The 22,842-nt window shown below is 47.2% G+C and overlaps 3 protein-coding genes across 3 annotated transcripts in view; 1 reads left to right on the plus strand and 2 right to left on the minus strand.

Annotated features, from left to right (window-relative positions):
- Positions 1–6,713, minus strand: part of enox1 (ecto-NOX disulfide-thiol exchanger 1) — a 48,214-nt gene extending 41,501 nt beyond the window's left edge. The window contains exons 1-2 of the mRNA XM_026376987.1: positions 6,101–6,713; positions 4,290–4,502 (exon numbers count right to left, since the gene is read on the minus strand). The gene's annotated coding sequence lies outside the window, so the exon portion shown is untranslated. The remainder of the gene's footprint in view (positions 1–4,289; positions 4,503–6,100) is intronic.
- A 2,882-nt stretch (positions 6,714–9,595) lies between these two features.
- On the plus strand, positions 9,596–12,421 carry lacc1 (laccase (multicopper oxidoreductase) domain containing 1). The gene is made up of 5 exons (XM_026376454.1): positions 9,596–10,315; positions 10,841–11,019; positions 11,147–11,312; positions 11,543–11,768; positions 11,971–12,421. Exons 1-5 carry the CDS (start codon positions 9,820–9,822, stop codon positions 12,191–12,193), a joined length of 1,290 nt encoding a protein of 429 aa, XP_026232239.1. The 5' UTR covers positions 9,596–9,819; the 3' UTR covers positions 12,194–12,421.
- A 128-nt stretch (positions 12,422–12,549) lies between these two features.
- On the minus strand, positions 12,550–22,012 carry lmln (leishmanolysin-like (metallopeptidase M8 family)). Its single transcript, XM_026376453.1, has 16 exons — positions 21,660–22,012; positions 20,568–20,671; positions 20,331–20,361; positions 19,698–19,780; positions 19,400–19,517; positions 18,936–19,114; positions 18,671–18,776; positions 18,293–18,387; positions 17,920–18,037; positions 17,620–17,727; positions 17,354–17,541; positions 16,884–17,016; positions 16,290–16,449; positions 16,012–16,142; positions 15,126–15,336; positions 12,550–15,045 (listed from the first exon to the last, which is right to left on the minus strand). Exons 1-16 carry the CDS (start codon positions 21,792–21,794, stop codon positions 14,945–14,947), a joined length of 2,001 nt encoding a protein of 666 aa, XP_026232238.1. The 5' UTR covers positions 21,795–22,012; the 3' UTR covers positions 12,550–14,944.
- Positions 22,013–22,842: the final 830 nt, after the last annotated feature.

Here is a 22,842-nt window from a genome sequence, read left to right on the forward strand (position 1 = left end):
GGACCAGTTGTGGTGGAAGCTGTAATTCTGCGACTCGACGACAGAACAGTCAGCACACAGCTCATCAGCTGCAGCCACAGCCCTGCGTGCTGGAAGAGACTTTCTGTTTCAAAGCACTCAGAAGAAAAGTGGCTCCTATCAGACGGGCTGGAGCTGGCAGAGAGTCGGCAGAGGGAGGGTTTACTGGTGTGAATCAGGGCAGCTGCAGTGTGTTCATCAGGACGGAGCAGCAGAGACAGAGGGTGTATGTTGCTGTCGGTGGAGCAGACGGTTTTGGCAGCGTGTTCCTTCCATTGTTCCTGCTGTTGGACGGTGTAATGATCTGTCTTCTTTGTCCAGAGCAGACTGCTCTGTAACAACAGCTCATCCCTCACTGTCCTCTGAGGTCCTGTCACACTGCTGCTGCAGGGAAACCACAGTGGAGGGTGGAGGGGGTTGGGGGGGGGCAGAGATGAGGATACAGTGTGGGTGAAGGCAATGATTAGTTAAGGTGGACTCTGTAGGTGTGTTGAGCTGCAGCACACTGACACTAAGCAGCTGAGGACACAGCTGTTGGACCTGGTTCTTGTGAACAGCTCAGCGTGGAAACTGGTCCTGGACCACGGCACTCGTCCACTTCCAGCACAAATGGGATTTTAACTGTGCGACAGACCACAGACTAATTACTGTAGCAGAGCTTCATGTGTCGGAACAGTGAAATGAGGCGGGGGGTCGGGCTCAGTAGAAAGAAGCTATTACATCTGCAGAGGATCGGAGCTGAAGGCAGACTGGACAAAGAGCATCTGACGGGCTCGATGTGATCTTCATCACGTCGTCTTCTTTTTAGAAACACTCCCAGCGACACGGAACCAGCGACACGGAACCAGCTCCACGTTCCCTGTTCCGTTTCATTTAGTTCACAGAACGTTTCCAAGAGTGTGAGAAGCTTCATATTAACCATCGAGCTTTAGAACCACAAGAAGGTTGATGATCATCTCTTTGTCGTCTTTGACGTTATGAAAATGTTAAATATTCCGATTCATCCTTCAAAATAAACTGATACAGTAACAGAAGTAAACTGATGGTGACGTGTTTCATTTAGAGCTGCTGCCTCTCAGACAGGAAGTAAATCCTGTTTCCTGCTGCTCTGCAGTCTTCAGCACAAACCAGATTTACACTCGATGCGTAGCCAGAAAACGAACACACACACACACACACACACACACACACACACACACACACACACACACACACACACACACACAGGCCATTGTGTGAATTAGAAAGCACTTCAGTCACAGCAGCTCTCTCCCTCCGGCTGCTCAGCTTCCTCCATCACACTGATGCAGAGTCTGCTTTGATGTGTGTGTGTGTGTGTGTGTGTGTGTGTGTGTGTGTGTGTGTGTGAGCACTGAAATGACTGGTCTGTGAATTGATTTGCTGATCGACTGAGAATCTGAACATTTCAGTTGCTCATGTTCTTTTATTGTCACCATGTTGGTCGACAGGAAGTAAATGAGCTCTTTCATCATCAACTATTCTTGAGAGCTGATTGTTGCTCTACACTGTTTACTAATAATTACAAATCCATTCTAATTAAATAGAACTGGTGACTGGCTGTTTTGGTAGAAACGTGAGGATTTATGGATTTTCTCTGATTGCTGTCACATTCATCATGAAGTGACTGTGTGGACGTTCTGGTGTCAGTCAGCCGAGCTCTGGGAACTTGTGACGGACATTTCTAACGTATCTCTGACGTTTTACAGATGACACGGCGGCTCTGTGCCGACAGCTGGCTGATTAATTGTTTTACATCAGGATCACAGCTGGAAACAGACGGAGCTTTTTAAACAGCGGGAGATTTGAATTTCTGTTTTTTCCATAAATATTTCACAGAGCCGTTACAGAGCAGAGCCAGTGGTTTAGATGTAGAGGAGACTTCGTGCGGTGCGGCTCCACTGGCAGGTAAATGCTCCAGAATAAATCCAGGAAGATTATTTTCAGAAGCCAGAAGCTGCTCACAAACCTCAGAGTCTGATTAATGTGACAGTAGATGAAAAGCAGCTGTGAGGACGGGAGGAGGGAGAATCTGGTCCCGAGCCAACAGTCTGGATCCAGAGTCTCCGGATCAATACAGAGCTGGGGACTCTCACACACGCCCTCCATTAACCATCCTACAGAGGACTCTTCACTTGCATCGATTCCCTTCCTGAACACCACCATCAGAATGACACGCCCAACGTTAAAGGGACAGTTCATCCAGAAACAAAAATCAGAGGGATGCATTCAAGTGCACATGCAAAGAGGTGTGTTACGTGTGGCTCTGTGTGCAGAGCTACAGTACGAGTGAGTGGATCAGTGCCTCAGTGTTCCCCAAACACTCAGCATGGTTTGATTTGTGTTGAAACATTTCACTGGGTTTGTGTGTCTGTAACAGACCTCCCAGATCCAACCTTAACCCCACAACACACTGGAGTTGTCTCTGGTGGATTATTCCTCCGGTGGCGGAGCGCAGCTTAATTCTCCTACTGCATCTGAAAATACCACCACAATTAGCAACAGTTGTCCCCACTGAGCGCTGCAGCGTGGGGTCAATGAACGGCTGCGAGGTGGCACGGCAGCATCTGCACGAGACGTGAAGAGGACGGATAATCGCATTACACCAGCTAACAGCCGCACGCCTTAATGAGTTGTATGAAACACTCACAACAGCAGAGGGGAGGACGGTGTCCGTGCTGAAGGACGGAGGCCGTTTAGTTTCCACTCTGTCGTGTGAGAACTCGTCCTCGGGCCTGAGGGACAGGGGCAGCTCCAGCTGATCGTCAGAGCAGAGTCAGAGCATCGTCAGCGTCTCTGCCACACGTCCAACACGACAGGACTCACACTTACAGTCTGATCGACGACCTGTGGTCGTGATCAGTTTGGTGATCAGTTTGACTCCCTCTGTGGCTCAACGGTTTCCGAGCAGTTTGGATCAGTTCTTCGTCAGAGTCCAACCCTCCACAACGTCATGCAGCTACATCATCAACGTGATTCTGATCAGAGGAGGAATATTCACAGCATGTTGAGGAGACAACACAGAACCTATTAGAGCTGTAATTATGAAGCAGCACCTGCACATTCTCAGTTCTGTCTTCAACAACCTCCTGAGCTGAGCTCCAGCTCGTCACATCCACAGCACCAGTCCAGAGTCCAGCTCCGTCTCCGTCAGCACCACAGCTTCAGTCTGACTAACTAACACGGCTCCTTTAACGTATCTGTTAAAGACAAACCGTCACATCACTGATAGCTTTGGATTATTAACCTGTAGGTTATGTTAGGTAGTCTGCTGTGAAACTAAGACCAGGACCACTTCATAAATCTGGTCCTCTCTGCAGCAGCACACTACTCATATAGGACATTAGGAGGTTTACAGCAGTGATGAGGCCTCATGTGTTCAGTGAATTCAGAACAAATGTAAAAACTTGTTTGTGGTTTTAAGAGTCCAGAGCAGCTTCTCTACAGGATCCTCTGTCCTACCAACACCTGATGAGCTGCTGTTTGTGTGAAACCTCCGCTGCTCCAGGTGCCGAGGACGTCGCCCAGGTGACCTGTCACCAGGTGATGGTGTTTATGACTCAGGCTTTGCTACGATACCGAGCTGCTCAACACAAGCACACGAGCAGTGGATGTGTCCCTCACTATGACACTGTAGTAATTCACCGGTTAAAGGACAGGTCGGGGGGCCAAGGAGCCCCGAGTCCGAGCCTCATCACAGATGAAGTACATTATTCTACAGCAGGATCAGGGTGATGCTGAGGGGTCGTCAAGGTGACAGCATGTGAAGGGCGTCCTGTCCTCCATCACAGCACCCTCATCGTCAAACCACTGAAGAGGATCTGGATTTACATGGAGCCCCTGTCAGAGCTCTGAGGAGACCTGGACACACTTTTACGTGATTAGACAAACCTCCAACCCTCACTGCCGGATTTTCTTTGGACTAGAAACTTCCAGGAGCCTCTCCACCTTTAATTAAAGCTGGATCTGGATCCTTTGTGCCCAGGTTCATTAAAAGCAGCACACCGTTTGGTCACTGCATCACAGGACACACACACACACACACACACCTGGCATCAGATGAACTTGCCGACGACACGGGTTATAACGGAGATGCGGTATAAACGGCTCAGACCTGGACCCGGTGTGAGCAGGTCTGAGTGCTGCTGCTCGGACTGAGGCAGCGCATCCTTCCAGTAAACCGCTCAGCGGGTCATCAGCTGGGAAAATACAACACTACACCGTTCAATCACGGCGCAGCTCAGTCTTCTTACCGGTTCAGACGGATCCGACAGAGGGTCTCCGGACCTGGACGGTGATAAATCCCGGTGTCGGTGCAGCTGCAGTCGATCCTGCTTCTGTATCCTCTCGGGCTGTGCAGCTCCTCTGCCAGCAGACACCGAGCCGCTGCTGCCTCCGGTAGGACGGAACCCGGGGGCGCGTCCCCGACACAGCGCCGTGCACGACGGTCGGGTCTGATTTGGAACCTGAGACGGGGGGTGGGGGGGGGGGGGGGTCACAGACTGGGTCATCATCCAAAACCTCATTTAATGTATTCTGTAATTAGAAATTCATTTTTAATCTTAGAGTTTCTAATGTTCAACTGCTAAATGAACGGAAACAGAAATGGAGTTTGGTGGATGAAGATGTTCTTAGAATCAGTAATACAGGTGAAACTCCTGCAAAGAGAGAAATGTAGCATCAGAAACACCTGAGAACAAGTAGTGAAACTACAGCTTCTCAGTTTGGGAACCAGTAGTTTCTGATTACAGGTTAAACAGATTCCAAAACACTAACTACAGCAACTGAAGGTGAAAGATGGACCCTGATCAACAGAGCAGATGAAACCAGACTCAGACAGGTGTCCCTGAAAACCTGACAGATCATTTACTCACTTAAAAAAGGGATTTAAGAAAAGTGGAGGAGCCAGGTGTAGAAAGAAGAAGGTTTAACGAGGTGAGCAGCTTTAGCACTAGCACAGACAGGTGAGCAGCTTTAGCTTTAGCACTAGCACAGACAGGTGAGCAGCTTTAGCACTAGCACAGACAGGTGAGCAGTTTTAGCACTAGCACAGACAGGTGAGCAGCTTTAGCACTAGCACAGACAGGTGAGCAGCTTTAGCTTTAGCACAGACAGGTGAGCAGCTTTAGTTTTAGCACTAGCACAGATAGGTGAGCAGCTTTAGCACTAGCACAGACAGGTGAGCAGCTTTAGTTTTAGCACTAGCACAGACAGGTGAGCAGCTTTAGCACTAGCACAGACAGGTGAGCAGCTTTAGCACTAGCACAGACAGGTGAGCAGCTTTAGCTTTAGCACTAGCACAGACAGGTGAGCAGCTTTAGCTTTAGCACTAGCACAGACAGGTGAACAGCTTTAGCTTTAGCACTAGCACAGACAGGTGAGCAGCTTTAGCTTTAGCACTAGCACAGACAGGTGAGCAGCTTTAGCACTAGCACAGACAGGTGAGCAGCTTTAGTTTTAGCACTAGCACAGACAGGTGAGCAGCTTTAGTTTTAGCACTAGCACAGACAGGTGAGCAGCTTTAGCACTAGCACAAACAGGTGAGCAGCTTTAGCTTTAGCACAGACAGGTGAGCAGCTTTAGCACTAGCACAGACAGGTGAGCAGCTTTAGCACTAGCACAAACAGGTGAGCAGCTTTAGCACTAGCACAGACAGGTGATCAGCTTTAGCTTTAGCACTAGCACAGACAGGTGAGCAGCTTTAGTTTTAGCACTAGCACAGACAGGTGAGCAGCTTTAGCACTAGCACAGACAGGTGAGCAGCTTTAGCTTTAGCACTAGCGAGGACAGTGAGCAGCTTTAGCACTAGCGAGGACAGGTGAGCAGTTTTAGCTTTAGCACTAGCATGGACAGGTGAGCAGCTTTAGCACTAGCGAGGACAGGTGAGCAGTTTTAGCTTTAGCACTAGCATGGACAGGTGAGCATTTCCTAGGAACAGGATTGACAGGCCACCAGAGAACATGAGCAGGTAAGTGAAGAACTAGCACAGATCAAAGTCCACAGGGAGCAGGTAAGTGATCATTAGTGGTGATGGTAACCAGTTAATCATGAGGTCAAAACTAACCAGACCGGACGAGCCAAAGGTGAGGTCCTGGAAGAAGACAGAGAGGAAACAGAGTTCTGCTGCCAGACCGGCATCAAGAGAGCAAGTGTGGTTGTTGCCTTATATACTGAACAGGTGAGTGAGTGGGTGAGGGAGTGGCCAGGTAGAATTGGAGGGAAAAGTGGAAGAAGGGAGTGGGAGGAGCTAAATGGGTGAGCAGGTGTGGAGGGCTCTGAGTAGGTGTCTGATTGGGACATATGTAAGAAAGGATCGACTGGAGAGACGAAGGTTTCATAGAAACCTCAGTTAATACAAGCTGGAATATTTCCACAGGTGCATGAAATAAAGACGAATGAGTCAAGTGTCCACTAAACCACGAGGGTGAAGAGTCCTAAATAATCTGATCGACCATCAGAACGTGACTGAGTCATGTCTTACACTTACAAAAACTTGATTAATAGTTTCGACTTGTGACAGTTGCTCTTAATTCAGACAGAAGGAAAGAACCAGAACCTCTGTCTTCCTCTCTCTGTTCTCCTCAGCAGGTGTCCTCCTCCAGTTACTGTTGGCCCGATGGCCGCCCACCCTGAGCCTGGTTCTGCTGGAGGTTTCCTCCTCTCCACTGTCTCCTGGTGCTGCTCAGTGGAGTTGTTGGTTTATTTATTTATTATAATTTTAACATATTTCAAAGTTCTCAGGGCCAAAAAAAGAGTGAACAAAAGAAACTAAACTCAGACAAAGTTAATTACAACTGAATAAACCGACTAACAAAAACCAACCGACCTCCAGAAATGAACTCACAGGGAACATATATAATGACTGATCAGACCATCTGACACACAGGGGGCAACTACAAACAACTAGTACTAACAAAACAGTTCAACATCACCGTCAGTCTTTTCAACTGTAAATAGTTAAATAATTAATCAAAAATAACTCCATCCAAAAAAAGGACTAATATTGACATAGATTAACATCGTCCACAACAGGCCAAACTAAAGTCCCCCTCACAGGTGGTGGACTACGGTACAGTCCGATGACCCTGTTCCTGTATAAAACAGGTGTGAGAAGACGACCAGCAGCAGCAACTAGCTTTGACAACCTCAGCACTGGTAACTAGAAAAATATATATTAACAGAGGCAAGAACTGTTAAACAAAAGGAGATAAGTAAACGTGGGCTACAAGTAGAAACTAATGTACTGACAAACTAAATAAAGCTAATCTAACAGCTGGACAGCTGCAGTAATCTGGACTGGACTATCAGAGAGTAAAGTAAATATTTAAGATAGCCGGGGCCAGCTGCTGCAGCACGTCAAACCTGACATATGTCACATGACCTGCTGTCACAGAACCGCAGCACTCACTGAAGTACTGAGTTCAGGATCCGGTGTGGAGGGAAAGTCCTTAATGGACGGTTGAGCTGGTGATGGACAGGTGGAGGTGGAGCTCTGCTGCCCCCTGCTGCTGGAGCAAAGCAATCAGACCAGACCAGTGTGTGTGTGTGTGTGTGTGTGTGTGTGTGTGTGTGTGTGTGTGTGTGCTGCAGCCTAAAACCAAACCTGGTCCAAATACTGAAGCTGTCGTTCAGTGATCCAGTTCAACTGATCTTGCTCAAACTGGGGAAAACTAATGAGTTTCAGATTCAATAGTGGACGAAGAACTCCTGAGACCCTTTACTAGTAGAACCTGTCTTAAACCAGTCTGTCTTAAACCAGTCTGTCTAAAACCAGTCTGTCTTAAACCAGTCTGTCTTAAACCAGTCTGTCTAAAACCAGTCTGTCTTAAACCAGCGAACGACCCTAGCTGAACATCCAAACAGGTTCCACTCACTGCTCACAGTACTCAGTTACTTCAGGTCAGGTGACGGGGACAGAACCCACAGGTCCTGCTGCTGTGATCCAGTTAAGAAAGGACGTGTTCTGGACCACGGACCCGGTGAACTGTTCCTTTAATGACAGCTGAGTCAGGAGAAGTGTCACGTGAAGAAAACCACATCAGGACCCACAGGAGGTTCCTGCTGCTACGACTCAGTGTCTGTGACGTTAGTCCCCGGACTGACGTTAGTCTAACGACTGACGTTAGTCCCCGGACTAACGTCAGTCCGGGGACTAACGTCAGTCCCTGATCCGCTCTGTAAAACCTGTTCAGTGTGTCACACACCTGTCGGCTGTTATTACCAAGGAAACTCCGGGAAAGTCCAACATCCTCGTCAGGTGACCATGGTGCTTCCTCAAAGTCCCCTGGTGACTCCAGTATTTCTACACCGGTGCAGTACTAAGAAGTAAAAGTACCTGAGAAGTACCAGGAGAGTTACTGCTGAGTCACTGTCTCCAAACGTTGTGTAAGAACAGTGAGATAGCAACGGAGTAGTAGTAGTAGTACTAGTAGTAGTAGTAGTAGTAGTAGTAGTAGCAGCAGTAGTAGTTCCACTGGTTCCTAGAGTTTCCAAATGTAGAATGGGAGGCAGAGCCTTTAGCTACCAAGCCCCTCTCCTGTGGAACCAGCTCCCAGTTCAGGTTCTGGAGGCAGACACCCTCTCCACATTTAAGACTAGACTTAAAACTTTCCTTTTTTATAAATCTTATAGTTAGAGATGGATCAGGTGACTCTGAACCATCTCTTAGTTCTGCTGCTATAGGTTAGTCTGCTGGGGGAACTCTACTGATAAACTGAGCTCCTCTCCTCTCTCCTTTCTCCTCTATCCATTCAAATGCCACCATTTCATGTCATTAACTTTGTGTCTTCTCTCTCTTGTAGTTGTGTTTCCTCCTCTCTGTCTCCCTCTCTCTGTTCTCCTCTGCAGGTATCCTCGGCCTGGAGCTGTACATCTCCAGAATCCAGTTCACCTGTCCAATGTTCTTGATGCTTGTTGTTGTCTTTATTGCCTGCTGTTCTTTTCTCTCTTCTCTTTCCACTCACCCCAACCGGTCGAGGCACATGGCCGCCCACCATGAGCCTGGTCCCCGACACAGTAAACCTACTGGTCCAAGCGCTACATAACCTTCGTCATGTTTCCTCGTCTTTCGGGCGACTTTAGTTTCTCTCATTACCTCTCTCTCTTTCTCTCTTTCTTTCTTTCTTTTCGTCCTTATTTTTTCCTTGTTGTCTCTTGAGGGTTTGTTCACTACACTTCAAACCTCCCGCTCTGTGCAGTGTGCATACGCGCATATTCAAGTACAACCAAAAAGCAGGTTTCCTGGCGCCCCACTATTTGAGAAGCTCTGCTCTAAAGGGAGTTTTTCCTCCACTCTTGTCTAAAGCTTGGCTCAAATGGGATTGTTGGTTTTTCTCTATCATTTTTTTTTTATTCTACTAATAAAACTGAATTGAATTGAATAGTAGTAGTAGTAGCAGTAGTTCTAATAGTAATAGTATCAGTAGTAGTAGTAGTACATTTATTCAGGTTTTCAAACTTTATAGTAACTTCAACAATGAAAGGGTTAACCTAACCTAACCCTAACCCTGTTAACCTCTGACCCCCTCAGTTGAGGAAGTTGCTCGCAGGAGAATTTCCAGAGTGGGCGGGGCTCCGCTGCGGGGCCACGATGCAGGAAGTCCCGAGTCCGGCGTAGTTTCCGAGTTCTTCCTTCTGCCCAACATGTTCCTCCTCGGAGCGGAGAGGAGGAACATGTTCCTCGGAGCGGAGAGGAGGACGAGGACCAGGTCAGGACCATGTCAGCCACGGGACTTTGCACTCAGCCCCGAGTCTTGTGAGCACTGAACCGCTCGGCTGTCTGCGATGCGTCGGGCCGTGCTGCTGGACCTGCTTCACGGCTGCTGTCCGTCATGCGCCGGCTCCTCTCTGCTGGAGGGATCCGCATCGGACTCGCACGTCTTTGTTCTGTGTGGGAAACGAACCTGGGAGGAAAACGGCTGCTCGGACCCGTGTCTGAGCTCCTGCAGGAGCGTGCAGGTCCTGGACTGCAGCTCCACCGCAGAGAGTTTGTACCGGTTCAAGCGGACTGTGGACGAGCTGGACCTGAGCTCGGTTGTGGTCATCACGACCCCGCAGGGCCGAGAGGTGCTGGTTCTGTACCAGGCCCAGCTTTTTACGGCCGTGTACACGTTTGATTACAAGGTGAGGTCGGTGGACCAACTCACCTGTCCGAGTTGCACAGGCTCCACCCACACGGACTCACCTGGTGAAGGGGTCCAGACACTGGTGTCGCGGTTTCTGCAGCAGCTGCCTGCACTGGATGGAGAAGTCCGAGTTCTGAAGTCAACACTGATCCCAGGTGGGTTTAACGAAACCAAACGCCTCCATTCCAAACTCCATTCACATATCTACTAATTTATGATTCAGATTCATGAATGAATATATATATAGATTAAGTAAATATATATTTAAGATAGGGAGTACATAAGAAACAGGCCGCATCGGAATGGTGAAGAGATTCCATGAACACCTTTATATTCAAAGGTTTCCAGGTGAAGCAATAAGGTCCATTCAAGTATCTGCACACGTCATGATGCTGCACTGTGGCGTGTGAATCAACTCCCTTGGCACACTGTTCACCAAACTGCATTTATTGTTCATTGTTTTTATGTCTTACTGTCTCTTAGATTACTGGTTCTGTTCTAGATTAGGTTACACCGGTCTGTGCTGCGTGTTACTGCCTGTCCTTCAGGTGTTGTGGTAAAACAACACGTATGCTTTAAATAAAGGTTCAATAAGTTCATTCATTCCCTCTTGAAATTGGCAAATATTTGAATGGACGTTGGTTTGACTGTGATAATAACCGTTTCCCTCTCTCTGTCAGACTGTTTCGGTCATGGCTTCAGCACTCGAACAGGTGGTGTCTCCTACATCCCAAACCTGTCCTCCATGAATCTATACTTCAGCAGCAAAAGGAGGGACCCCGGGGCTGTGGTGATGGAGAACAGACGCAGACTGGCCCTTCATGCTGGGTTCCACCCTAAGCCACTACGCCTGATCAAGGTACTGAACTGAGTCAGTGTTCCGTGGAGCACTGTGCTGTGTTCCCACTCATCTTCATCACCGCTCTGCACCGACTTGTGTACGTGACTCAGCTGCAGCTCTGCACATGTGCTGACTTGTCCTGCAGGTGAACCACGCCAGTGACGTTTGGGTGGTGGGGAAAGCCGAGCCAGAGAGCTACGACGGGATTGTAACCAACCAGACCGGCTTTGTTTTAGCAGCTCCCGGAGCCGACTGCATGCCGATTCTGTTTGCTGATCCCGTGTTAAAGGTCATCGGAGCGGCACATGCAGGTATGTTTTTCACTAAGGTCAGAAACGTGATGTCTGTATGGTCCCATAGTCCATAAGGGTGGGGCGACTTCTTTAACTGCTTCCTCCACTGTGTTCCTCTGTGGTGCCCCACCAGCTGGTGGCGCTCGAACCCACCACCCAACACTGTGTCTGAACCAGAACAGAAACGAAATGACTGTGGTGCAGACCCGAGCCTCCACCATCACTGGTTATTGTCTTCTGGTTCTCAGGTTGGAAAGGGACCCTGATGGGTGTCGCTATGGCGATGGTGGAGGCCATGGTGACGGGATTCGGTTGCCAGGTGAGCGACATCGTGGTGGCGGTGGGACCGTCGGTTGGGGGATGTTGTTTCACCCTGGAGAGAGAGCAGGCACTGGACTTCATCAGCATCCACCCGGACTGTGTCCCGGATCCAGAATCGGCCAAACCACACGTCAACATCCGGCTCGCCAACAGGTACAGAGAAGAAGGTTGAACTGAAACATCTCAACCAGCAGATGGTCACAGATCCAGATCAGAAGGATGTGATCCAGTGCTGGGTGTAAAACACCAACTCTTTTTAAAGATCATGTCTGTGTTCAGATGTCTGAGGAGGAGTCACCTCCATCAGACAATCCTGCTCCTGTCCTTTGTTAATCTCGACTGTTTCCTGCTGCAGAATCCTCCTCGAAAAAGGCGGGGTCCCGCCCGAGCACATACACGACGACACGGTGACGGAGCGGCCCTCTGTGACGCCCTGCACCTCCTGTCACCCCGAACACTTCTCCCACGTCAGAGATGGACCCAACTTCGGCACCCAGCTGGGTTTCCTGTGGATCAGGGAGACGGAGGAGCCGGGGAGAAGTCCAGCGGGAGAGACCGGCACACAGGAGCAACATTAGTCACATAAATCCCCGGATCAGGGGAAACGGGCCCCACGCACCTCCTGTCTAAGTCAAGGAGAAGCTTTGCCTCGCTCTGCATTATTTTCCGTCTCTTTCAAAACTAGCAAAGAGTCGCAAATTAATGAGTTTTATTCTATAATCAGTAAATATTAAAGTCATATTTAACTAATCTGTACAACAGCATATTCATGTTCATGTCAAATAAATGTTAACTGCACTGTTAAAGTTCCAGCTGAGTAGATTTTATTTGACAGACCAATTAAGATCAGCAGCTGTTGTTAATGTGGCTGCAGCAAGAAGCTCAGGTGCAGGCAGGAGACCAGACGGTGCCGCTGTGGACTGGACTGACCTGGACGTGTGACAGATCCGGTCACTTTCTGTTTAATCTGCTGAAGGCCGTCACTGTGTGTGCTCCTGTAGTAGTGGTAATAAGTATTCCACCACCTCTTTCTCTGTAACCAGCGTGGGTTTAGGAGCAGCTATAGCAATGAGCATCGATGGTACGTTTGTGGAAGCTTGGAGCGTTTTATGATCTGTAGTGTTGCAGCATCGTCAGCTCCTCTTCCACTTTACAATTCAAACAATGAGAAGCTTTTCAGTCAGGTTCTACTCGAGTTAGGCCGTGTCACGGTGGCTGTGTGCTGCAAAGCGGTGCGAGTTACAGTGATGTGACTTAAACAAGACAAAGCAGTGTCTCTGAGATACAGACAGCTTTTATTTTTTGATTGGTCTTAAAAAGCAGCCCTTTTCTAGAAACCAGCTGCAGTGTTTGCGAGTAAATCATTTCTCCAAACACACGTGTTGCGTTTGGATCAGCAGAATCCCACTGAAGCTGATTCTTAGATTTATTTCAAGTCAGTGCAACTTCAAACATCTTCATAACAAAACTTAAACACAGGCTCTTGCATCCAGACACGATGAGTGAGGGTCAAATGAACCCTTTAACACAATAGAACTAGGCTGAGGTCACATGGCTACAGTAATGACACTAATCTCTACAGTGCATCAAGAGTTACAGGGTATCGATGATCATTTACACTGAAATTCCTTTGTCCACACATCTTGTTCAACGTCCTGTTGACACGTCTGCACAAAGTCACATTTAATAATATGAAATAAACATTTAAAGAACATGACACAACCACACTGTGGTTTTCAATAAATAAAGAGAAATGATTCTGGCTTTCAGTCCCTTTGTGGATTCTCCTTTTGTCCTTTAACCTTAAGGCCAGTTCTTTTGCTTCAGTGTTTCCTATGAATTAACAAAGGTTTCATTCCAAAACAGACATGAAAGCATCAGTTCACTAAATCAGCGAGTTCAGTGTTTTTTACTTTCAAGTCTGAGGCTGTTCGTCACCATTTAGTCACCAAGTCTTCTTCTGTTTGGTTTTTAATCAGACTCTGAACCCCCCGCAGGTCTGAATGTTTGTCTGCCCTGCACTAGACTGATGACCTGTCCAGGTGTACCCCACCTCTCGCCTAATCTCAGGCCCCAGCACTCCCGGGACCACTAAGAGGACAAGCGCTTAAGAAAATAGATGGATGCTGATTTGGGGAGATTTTGGCCTGAAGGTGGCGCTACACATGGTTCAAGAGATTCACTAATAAATTAAAATCTAATTATAATCTTGTGTTTCTGACTTTCCAGCAGCTCTGTGGATCCTCTCAACACATTTCCCACTGGCATTAACAAGCTGGCCAATCAGAACCGAGCAGAGTCGGGGTGAAGAGCAGCTCTTTCAGCAGAGACACAAAATATAAGCACGTCACAGGAAAGGGAAGCAGTTTTTGAAATCGAAATGTCGACTATGAACCTGAACTTGTGTGATTTGTGTCTTAATTTAAACGTGTTAAACTGAGATGAGTCATTTGGAATGAAACACTTTGATAACAGCTGCAGCTCGAAACTGGAATCATCAAAACAATCATACAACGATGTCAGCTCGAAGGTCCACTCACTGGTTTTGTAGATGAAATAACAGTAAATCACCAACAGCTGCCGGACGCCTCCCTGCACCAAAGACTCTTCGAACTTTAAACATTAGACTTGATCCCTGGAAATAACATCACGTCAGACACCGACCAACAGAAGAAAGTCTGTGCATAAAGAAAAACACATCCTAAACTTAACATCGAGCACCATCGTCTCCTCTGTCTGTCAGTCACACGATCCTGCAGGAGAACCGAGGTGGAACAAGAACCCAAAACTACCCCTGAATTAAAAAGTGACTTTTACAAACAGAAGCAGAAAACAGAAAGTCAGAGTTGGTGAGACGGTGAGGTGAACACCAGTGCTGCTTTAAACTGCTTCAAATGTAGATTAGTACTTTAGTTATTCATTATTTATTTCAAACGCAGTTGAAGAAGGTAAAAAGGAGCCTCAACTGGAGCTCAAGTCTCAAGTGGTACCAGCTTTGACTTTGGATGATCCTCATGATCTTCAGTCTCACGTTTCTTCAAGTGTCTTTGAGCAAGAGAAACATCTGTGATCTGCTCTTCTATCACATCAGTGTAAAGGAAAAATGGAATCTGATGACCCCCTGAACAACAGACTAGTCCGGTCGAAGGAGGAGGGATCCACTGTACACCGGACTGACACCTGAAAGATCCCTGACTGTGCTGAGACATGAAGATACAGTCGTTTATAAAATGAACTGAGAGATGGAGAAGAGAGGTAGAGTCCTGAGGAAGGAGTGATGAGAGGAAAACAGAATGAAACTACACAGCAGTGTAGGTTGGTGTGTTGAATCAGCTGCAGTGGCAGAGCAGCAGTCCACCCACTAGAGGGAGCACGTTGAGCAGCAGGAGCCACAGAGTGACGGCCAGACCTGGAGAACTGGAGCAGGGGTCTGAAACAGAGACACAACGTCAACGTCTGTCTGATTTCATTTGTGTGTGTGGAGCCTGGGTGGGCTGCGACAACACTGACCGATGGGGTCGCTCCTGGAGGTGTTGGTGGGCGGGAGCTGGTGGGGGAGAGGACAGTCGTCACAGAAGTCGGTGCAGGCGGGGCAGATGAGGACGCCGTTGTAAACCCAGTCACTGACTCGGACGCTGACGCTCAGCAGCTGACCTCTCCGCACACAGTGGAAGGAGCGATCCTGAACGTACACGGTGAGGCCCTGAGCCGAGCACGACACCTGCAGCACAGTCATACATGGGTTTCTGTCACTCAGGTATCATCTCATCAGATTCTATTAGTCAGTGCAGACTGTAGTGAGCTGGTGTTTAGTCCTTCTCAACTTTGATCAGGTCTGTGCGGTACGTTAGCTTAGCTTAGCACAAAGACTGGAGGCAGCTGGTCTCACCTCACATCAGAGGAACAGCAGGAAATGCCATGAGTGAAGTGACCATTAGCCGCTCTAAGACATTAGAGTATTCTCTGCTTCCACAACAGAGCTTTTCCAAAACCAACTTCAACAATGTGTAAATCTCTAAGTGTTGGTTTGGTACCCAGAGCTTTCTTACAACCATGACGCGATCTGTTCAGTGAGGGCTGGAACCTCGTCAGTATACACTGTCTGAATATACCTGTAGCGTTTCAGAGCTGCTGCACGAGTTCATAAAACTCTCATCCGAGTCTGAAAACAGCTGAAATGGGCTGAAGCTCAGCGGAAAACACTGGGCGTTGTTTGTTTGGCAGCAGGGCTAAGATTTTATTTTAGACATCGTGTTGGACCAGATGTCAGCTGAGACACAGTTTACTGACTCAAATGAAGACAAAGTGGTTAAATTGGGTTTCTGTTGTTCAGGTGTCTCGACTAAAAGGTAGAACAGTGAGAGTCTGATCAAACAACAGATGAAACAACGCTCACCTTGTAGCACCCTGAGCCCCAGTCAGGGTACGTCATCTTCCTGGTGCACTGCTCCATAACGAAGGCCGACTTCTGGTACAGACACACAGAGTCCGGTCCATACTGCTCGGCTCCATAGTTCCTCCACCAGTCTGACCAAACACACAGAGAATTCCACAGTTGCCACAGACAGAGCCAGTGTTACCGAACATTAGACGATTCAGATAATTGTTAAACCTCTGATCGGCTGCTGCTGCAGGTGCAGCTTTTCACTCCACCTCTGACTGAGTGAATAGTACCTGGCTGGTTCTCAGAAACTCGGCAGTACGAGTTCCTCTGATATTCTCCACTCAGGTGCCAGCTGAACTCCTGGCTGAAGGGACAGTAGTCAGCGATCTCCACAGCCCCCCCGTAGTATGACAGCTGATCAGGAGCCACGTCTGGGATCTGCTCAAAATACTGACACAGACAAACGTGCACAGTTCACTGTGTACACTGACTGACTTCAACGAAACAAGGGAAACACTAAGAATCTTAAAAAAAAAAAAAAAAAAAAAAAAATGTTATAACTTAGAAATACATGAAGTTATGTTTTGTTTAATCAGATAATCTCACGAAGGTCCAGAGAATACAATATAGAAATACACTAGAAATACAGAAACTGTATAATTTATATACATATTAATATATAAACAATGAAGTTCTGTCAATCAGCAATTGACCCCCTGGATATGTAATGATCACAGAGGTCAAAGGTCAAGTTAATGGAGAAAGGGATCGCACATTTCACAGCACTACAGTAAACAGTATATTCAGCATATCAATAAAGCTACTGTTAAACAGAAGCACACTGAAGCACAGATAACCCAACTCATTCCACTCGGTGTGTGTACCTGGTACTCCAGCGGCAGCTCCTGTGGGTATTTCTGCAGGTTGCAGACGGCCACGGCCAGTTGGTCTTGTCTGCAGGTGAGCTGCAGAGGAGAGGCCCGGACCGTGTCGCAGTACGGAGTCACGGCGTTGCGCCTGCAGCAACACAAACACTAGCGGTGATGTACGGAACAGCTGGTTTTGTAAATAATAGAACAACCACAGCTCGATTTGTTCAGATCTCTGCACATATTGCTTCCTCGTGTGTCTACTGGCATTTTGATTATTTCTACAGCAACACCCCAAATTAGGAAATTCTTCTTTATGTACTGCTGTTATGATAAAAACATCATCTGAGCAGCAGGTGACACGTCGCAGCAGAAAGTTTCCTGTTTAATCTGAGCAAAGCTGTCAGAATGTAGAAAACAGTCAGTCTGTTCTCCAGGAGCTGAGCTCTCCGTCACCACTGTTACACTAAGACCACAGCAGTCACCTCTGTCTCTGTCTGTCCATCCAGAACTTGCAGCTCTTCATGACAAAGTCGCAGCCGAGGCCGCGGCCCCAGTCCAGCCTCTGAGCCAGGCTGTAGTTGGCTCGGTACCAGCCGCTGTCCTCCATGATGGCCAGCGTGAGCCGAGAAAACACCCGGTTCTGAGTGTGGGAGCCGGTCATCGCCTCGTTCTGATGGAGACAAAAACAATGATGATAAAAATACAATGTTCAGTAGCAACAGGTCTCACAGAAGTGAAGTGTGTCTACCTCCAGCAATCTCTTCTCCCAGTGGTTGAGCTCCGTTCCTGTACCACCCTGGTTCTCCAGCTCCATTCCCTCCAAGATGGGACAGTTAAAATGTTTCCTTGCCTCCTCCTGCAGCCAGAACACAAACTGACACCATCTGACAGAGCAAAACTAAAGAGCTGCAGCCAACAATTAGGGTCATTTCCTTTGCAGACAAAGGTGGAAACAAACTTTCTGGTACAGCAAATTCAAAGCACAAGAAGAAAGAGTGACTTTCGTTTTGGATTCTGATGAAAATCACCCCCACAAGATGCTTCTTACCACCACGCGAGGCGTGACGAGGACGTGGACCTGGTGTCGGACCATCACGCCTCCTCTGATGTCCCACAGCCTGTTGACCCTCCGGATCACTGCCTCACTCCACTGGTACAGACCCAGGCTGACACATAAAAACAGGTTTAGGACTCGCAGAACAAGAGTCAGATGATCGAACAGCGTCTGATGGTACCAGCTGAAATAATCAACCAGTCGTGTTTCACAGTAATATTATAACTGCTCTGTGTCATTGTAAGGGCTGAAAATCATTTTCATAATGTTGTCTGTGAAAATCATTTTCACAGACAACATTATGACTATTAACTATTGTAACATCCAAACATTAGATATTCTGTGTCCCTACACAAACTGCACTCACGTCTCGTTGAAGGCGGGCAGGCCACTGGCGAAACGCGGAGTCAGAGGTTTGCCCTCATCATCATGGTAGAAGGCAAAAAGACCTGCTGAAAATCCCTGGGGACACAGCATATATCCACCTTAAGTGACTGCATTTCCATCCACAGAAATCAGCTACAGACATCCTGCTCTGGACATCTGCAGTGTCATGTCTAGTACACATCATTAAATAGACAAAGTAACCTGAATTCAGAGTAAAGTCACTGAAGCAGAGTCAGAAGGGGGAGAGTTGAGTCACTGTTTTCATTTACGACAATCCAACATTATCTGCGATGATTAGAAAGTGTGTTTACAACAGCAGAAAACAGTTTGATACAATATTATATATATATATTCTGACCAGAGCGTGGATGATCTCATGTTTGACGGTGGACAGCATCCCTTCAAACTCCTGAGGCTGAGACGAGATCATAGTAGGGCACAGGTTGGCATAGCCTGCTACTGGTCTGACAACACAAACACACACAGTTAGCTCACCACATCCACACTGAGCTGGACCAAGCTAGATGTCAAACCCCAGAGTAGTGGGTTAGCAACAACAGATGATAAGGACAGAATCAGCGATGACACATCAAGCGACGGTCAGTTCAACATGCGACTCCCACCTGTCCAGCTCGGCCTCCAGCTGGCAGTAGGCAGCGTAGGCCACTATGTTCTCCTGTCCACAGCGCTCTGTGGTGATGCCGCTGACGTAGAGCACGAAGTCTGATCCCTCCACTCCGGGGCCATCTGGGGGGCCTGTGGGGCCACATGACTTCCCTGATTCACTGCACACCTTGCATTGCTAGGAGAGAAATACACGAGACAACACTGAGCAGGGGAAATCATTCCAATTCAAAGCTTTGACCATTTGCATTTGCATCAACATGTTCACTGGTTCACCAGCACAGAAAACTCCCAAGACGCAACGGCAAGGTGAACTAGGGTGTTCCCCTTTTACTTTGATGATCCTCTGGTTCTCTATTTATAGCCGTCATCAGGTCAACAGATTTATTTCTCACACGATTGCCCATCATTGTCCGTAGTCTTCTTCCTCATACACTTTCTGTTATGTGTGAGCTCTCCTGACCTGCAGGTGGTGCTGTGGTACAACAACCGGTCCACAGCGGGTGACATCTGCACAGGCGCCCTGGCAGTAGCGATGTGGGTCATCTCTCTTCCTCAGGTACTGGTTGGTTGCACATTGTCTGAGACGACAAACATTGATGTTAAATTAACTCTGTGTCATGGTGAGAAATGTAGAGGGTGAAAAAAACCTTCTTCACATCCACTTCTTCCCCATGCTAGAAAAACCTAAATTAAGTGATCCAAGACGTTTGCAGACATCAGCACCACTGTCGGGGAAATGGGAGAGACCCAGTACATACCTGCTGAGCAGCACTGGTCCCACTCTGCGCCTCACACTGAAGGCCTTCTGCAGATAGTCGATGGCCTGAGGAAACAGCTTATCCTGAGGAGGGAAACATGTCAGCACTTTTAGTCTGTCACTGTTTTACCTGCACTGTAGTAACCTGGCTACAGTGGAACCGTGTACACGCTGCATTAGTCCAGTTTTCCTAGGACATGGTTCGTAGATTTGCGATGTACAGTGACAGAAGGCTTCAGTGGTTTTTGTAGTTCTAGTCCACACATCCAAACTAATTTTCTTAACTAGACTCCAGGATTGTTAGCACCTGACTCAAATTACACTTTTTCCACTCGCACCATGATGTTTTTATGGTTAAGACATGAAAGATCAGAATTCTTTTGCGTTATTAGTTTACATACATCATATTTAATAATTTAGATGAAGATCAGATCACATTTTATGACAAATTAAAGCAGAAAACCATTAAATTCCAAAAGGTTTTCTTACCACTGTATCTGATTAAGAAAAATCAGGATGTGATCATTTTTTCTATGACAAAGAGAAGCATCACATCCTCACATCTGACAAGGTGAAACCACCGAATGTTTGCAGAACCACAGTCCATCTCACCAAGTTCTCAGTTGTTCCTTACCTTTACCAGTCTTCTCTTGTCTGCAGGAAGCCTGTGGAGAAACATCACATTAGCTACAGACACCATCCGTCACTGCAGTGACAGTCTGAGTACAGCTGGGCCCTGAACTCTGCTGAGTCTCAGGCTGCAGCTTTAAAAATATTTTAATGCGGCTCGTAGGACAGATAATCACAATGATTTAGCTGTCACATGTCCACTGTCCCCAATTGTGCTACAGGGAGCTGCTGCAGTGCTTACTGGTCGACGCTGTAGTCGTAGATGATCTTTATCTTCAGCTGCAGGTCGTCAGGAGAGCTTCGTTTAGTCAAACGCTCAGGCTTCAAGTAAACATGGTGGACAACCTAAAAGAGATGAATGACAGAGGCATTCACACCAACAGGCTGAGTTATTTCACTCTGAGTGGGAAACATGGATACAATAGCTGTGATTCTAACAGTAACAACTGACTATACTGCACATCAGATGTGTTTTCTTCCATAGAAAAGTCTGTTGACCTCACAAATACTTAAAAACACTGTATTTTTCTTCTCATTGAAAAGATTCTGGATCTTTTAGTCTGTAAATATCTTTCACATTTAAAGTTGAAGCGCGACAAACCAAATCCTCCTCCATCACCATGGCACCTGTTCTCATGTGTGTTGGACTTTCTAATCCTGCAGTTCACACTTCTTTAAGATGATTATTAGACTGGGATCAGCTTCTATACTCTGTGCGTGCACATCTGCAGCTTTTAAGGTGAACTCAGGTGAAACGTTCCTGCAGATTGGTAGTGTGTACTTCAGTGGGATTGTACTACACAGTCAGAGTAAAACTGTTTTAGTGCTGAAGTTAAGTTTTAATTGTAATTACATTTTTGCAAGTACGATGCTTTTATTGTGAAGACGCTCCCCGGAAGCGTCATTTGTGTTGTTGCTAGGGGAACACGGGCTAAAGGTGAACATTTAACATTTAAATCTGTGAATTATCACATTTTTAAAACACATTTGCTCCATAAATACACATTTTTTATTGTTTTTATTAAATACAGTGAACCGTGGGAGTAGCAACGTAGCTTCTTGTTAGCCTGTAAGCTAGCTAACTTTACGGCGACTAACGTTAACACATCAGTGATTTAAATCCCGCTAGCTAACAGTCAACGTGCTAAACTGTTTTATTAAATTAACAGACTGTCTGTTCGTGATCAGGATTAAAGAGCGTGTCGCGTGTTTCACACAGTTCAAAGTGCAGAGAATCCACAAATCTTATCACACAATATAAACACATACGTTAAATATGCAGCGCGGCTAGCGGGCTAGCTAGCTGAAGCTAGCCGCGATCACCGGAGCTCACCTCCGCAGGAGACGGCGCTCGGTGTCTGCACGTCCCGTGGCAGCTCGCTAACGCTCCGAGAAGGCAGAAGACGAGGGTCGGGCCGAGGAACCGGGACACGGACGGCTTTCCATCCCCGCTCAGCCTCGGCTCCATCCTCCGACGAGCTCGATAACGGGGGCTCGACAGCCCGAAGTCAGCAGAACCTCCACCGGCCCGGTCCCCTCTCCGCTCGTTTCATTCATCGCTCGCAGAATCAGAACATGTTAGCATCCCGCAAACGACCGGAGTTCATCGTTAACGCAGACACCGCAGACACAGCAGTGACACCGGGTCCCGGTTCGCTGCTCGCTGTCCGGCTCTCCGAAGATCTTCTCTTGCGGGATGAATCACCCGAGCGAAGATTTCTTGTACTGGTGTCAGCTTATAACACGCCACAGATCGTCTATAAACAGAGATGAGTTGCTCACCGTTTTTTGCGTCTTGCAATGACCTGACAAACCGTGAGCTGCACGAATTCAAAATTTAATTTGAAAAGGAAAATAAACATTTCTAAATTGGAATTTAATTTGTAAAAATTCTCTTAGTTGTTATTTGACTTTGAGTTTGGAGTAGAATATTCCCAGCCAAGGTTTGTATGTGTTCTGTTACTGACTGTTCACTTATCCAGTGAGATACTGCAGCACATGTGGACACAGGTTCAAATGATAATGTTCTTATTATGTATTAAGAAATGTTAGCAAACGGCACTAAATGTGTCCTACCACATAAATCCAGCGTGTGAATTACTGAACTACAACCTGCGGAGCATCATCCTTTAGATTGGTTTGGCTGCAGCTGTAGGTGCAGTAATAGAAATAGAAATTCAGAAGCTCTTGTCTTGTGTCTGGTTGGTTCCCACGGTCTGTGACAGAACCTCACAGAGACCAGTTGAGATGTGATTAGCGGTGGAGGCTCTGTGTCTGATCATGTCAATGCTTCTTTCTGTCCACTCTGACTTTAACTCTGGTCATAAAGAGTTAATTCAACAGGACTGAGTTAAATGGTTCCCTGCTGAAAGTTAAGTGACTGAAATAAATTAACAACCTTGAGGTTAAGTGTGACCTAATCAGTGTGAGTTTTCAGGTTGTATGTAGGACTGTATGTGTGGAGGACGTATCTTGTTATAAATGGAGCATCTTCAGGTTTTGGACTGTTGGACCTT

Source organism: Anabas testudineus, chromosome 21 (assembly GCF_900324465.2).
Source record: "Anabas testudineus chromosome 21, fAnaTes1.2, whole genome shotgun sequence".
Lineage (NCBI taxonomy): Eukaryota > Metazoa > Chordata > Actinopteri > Anabantiformes > Anabantidae > Anabas > Anabas testudineus.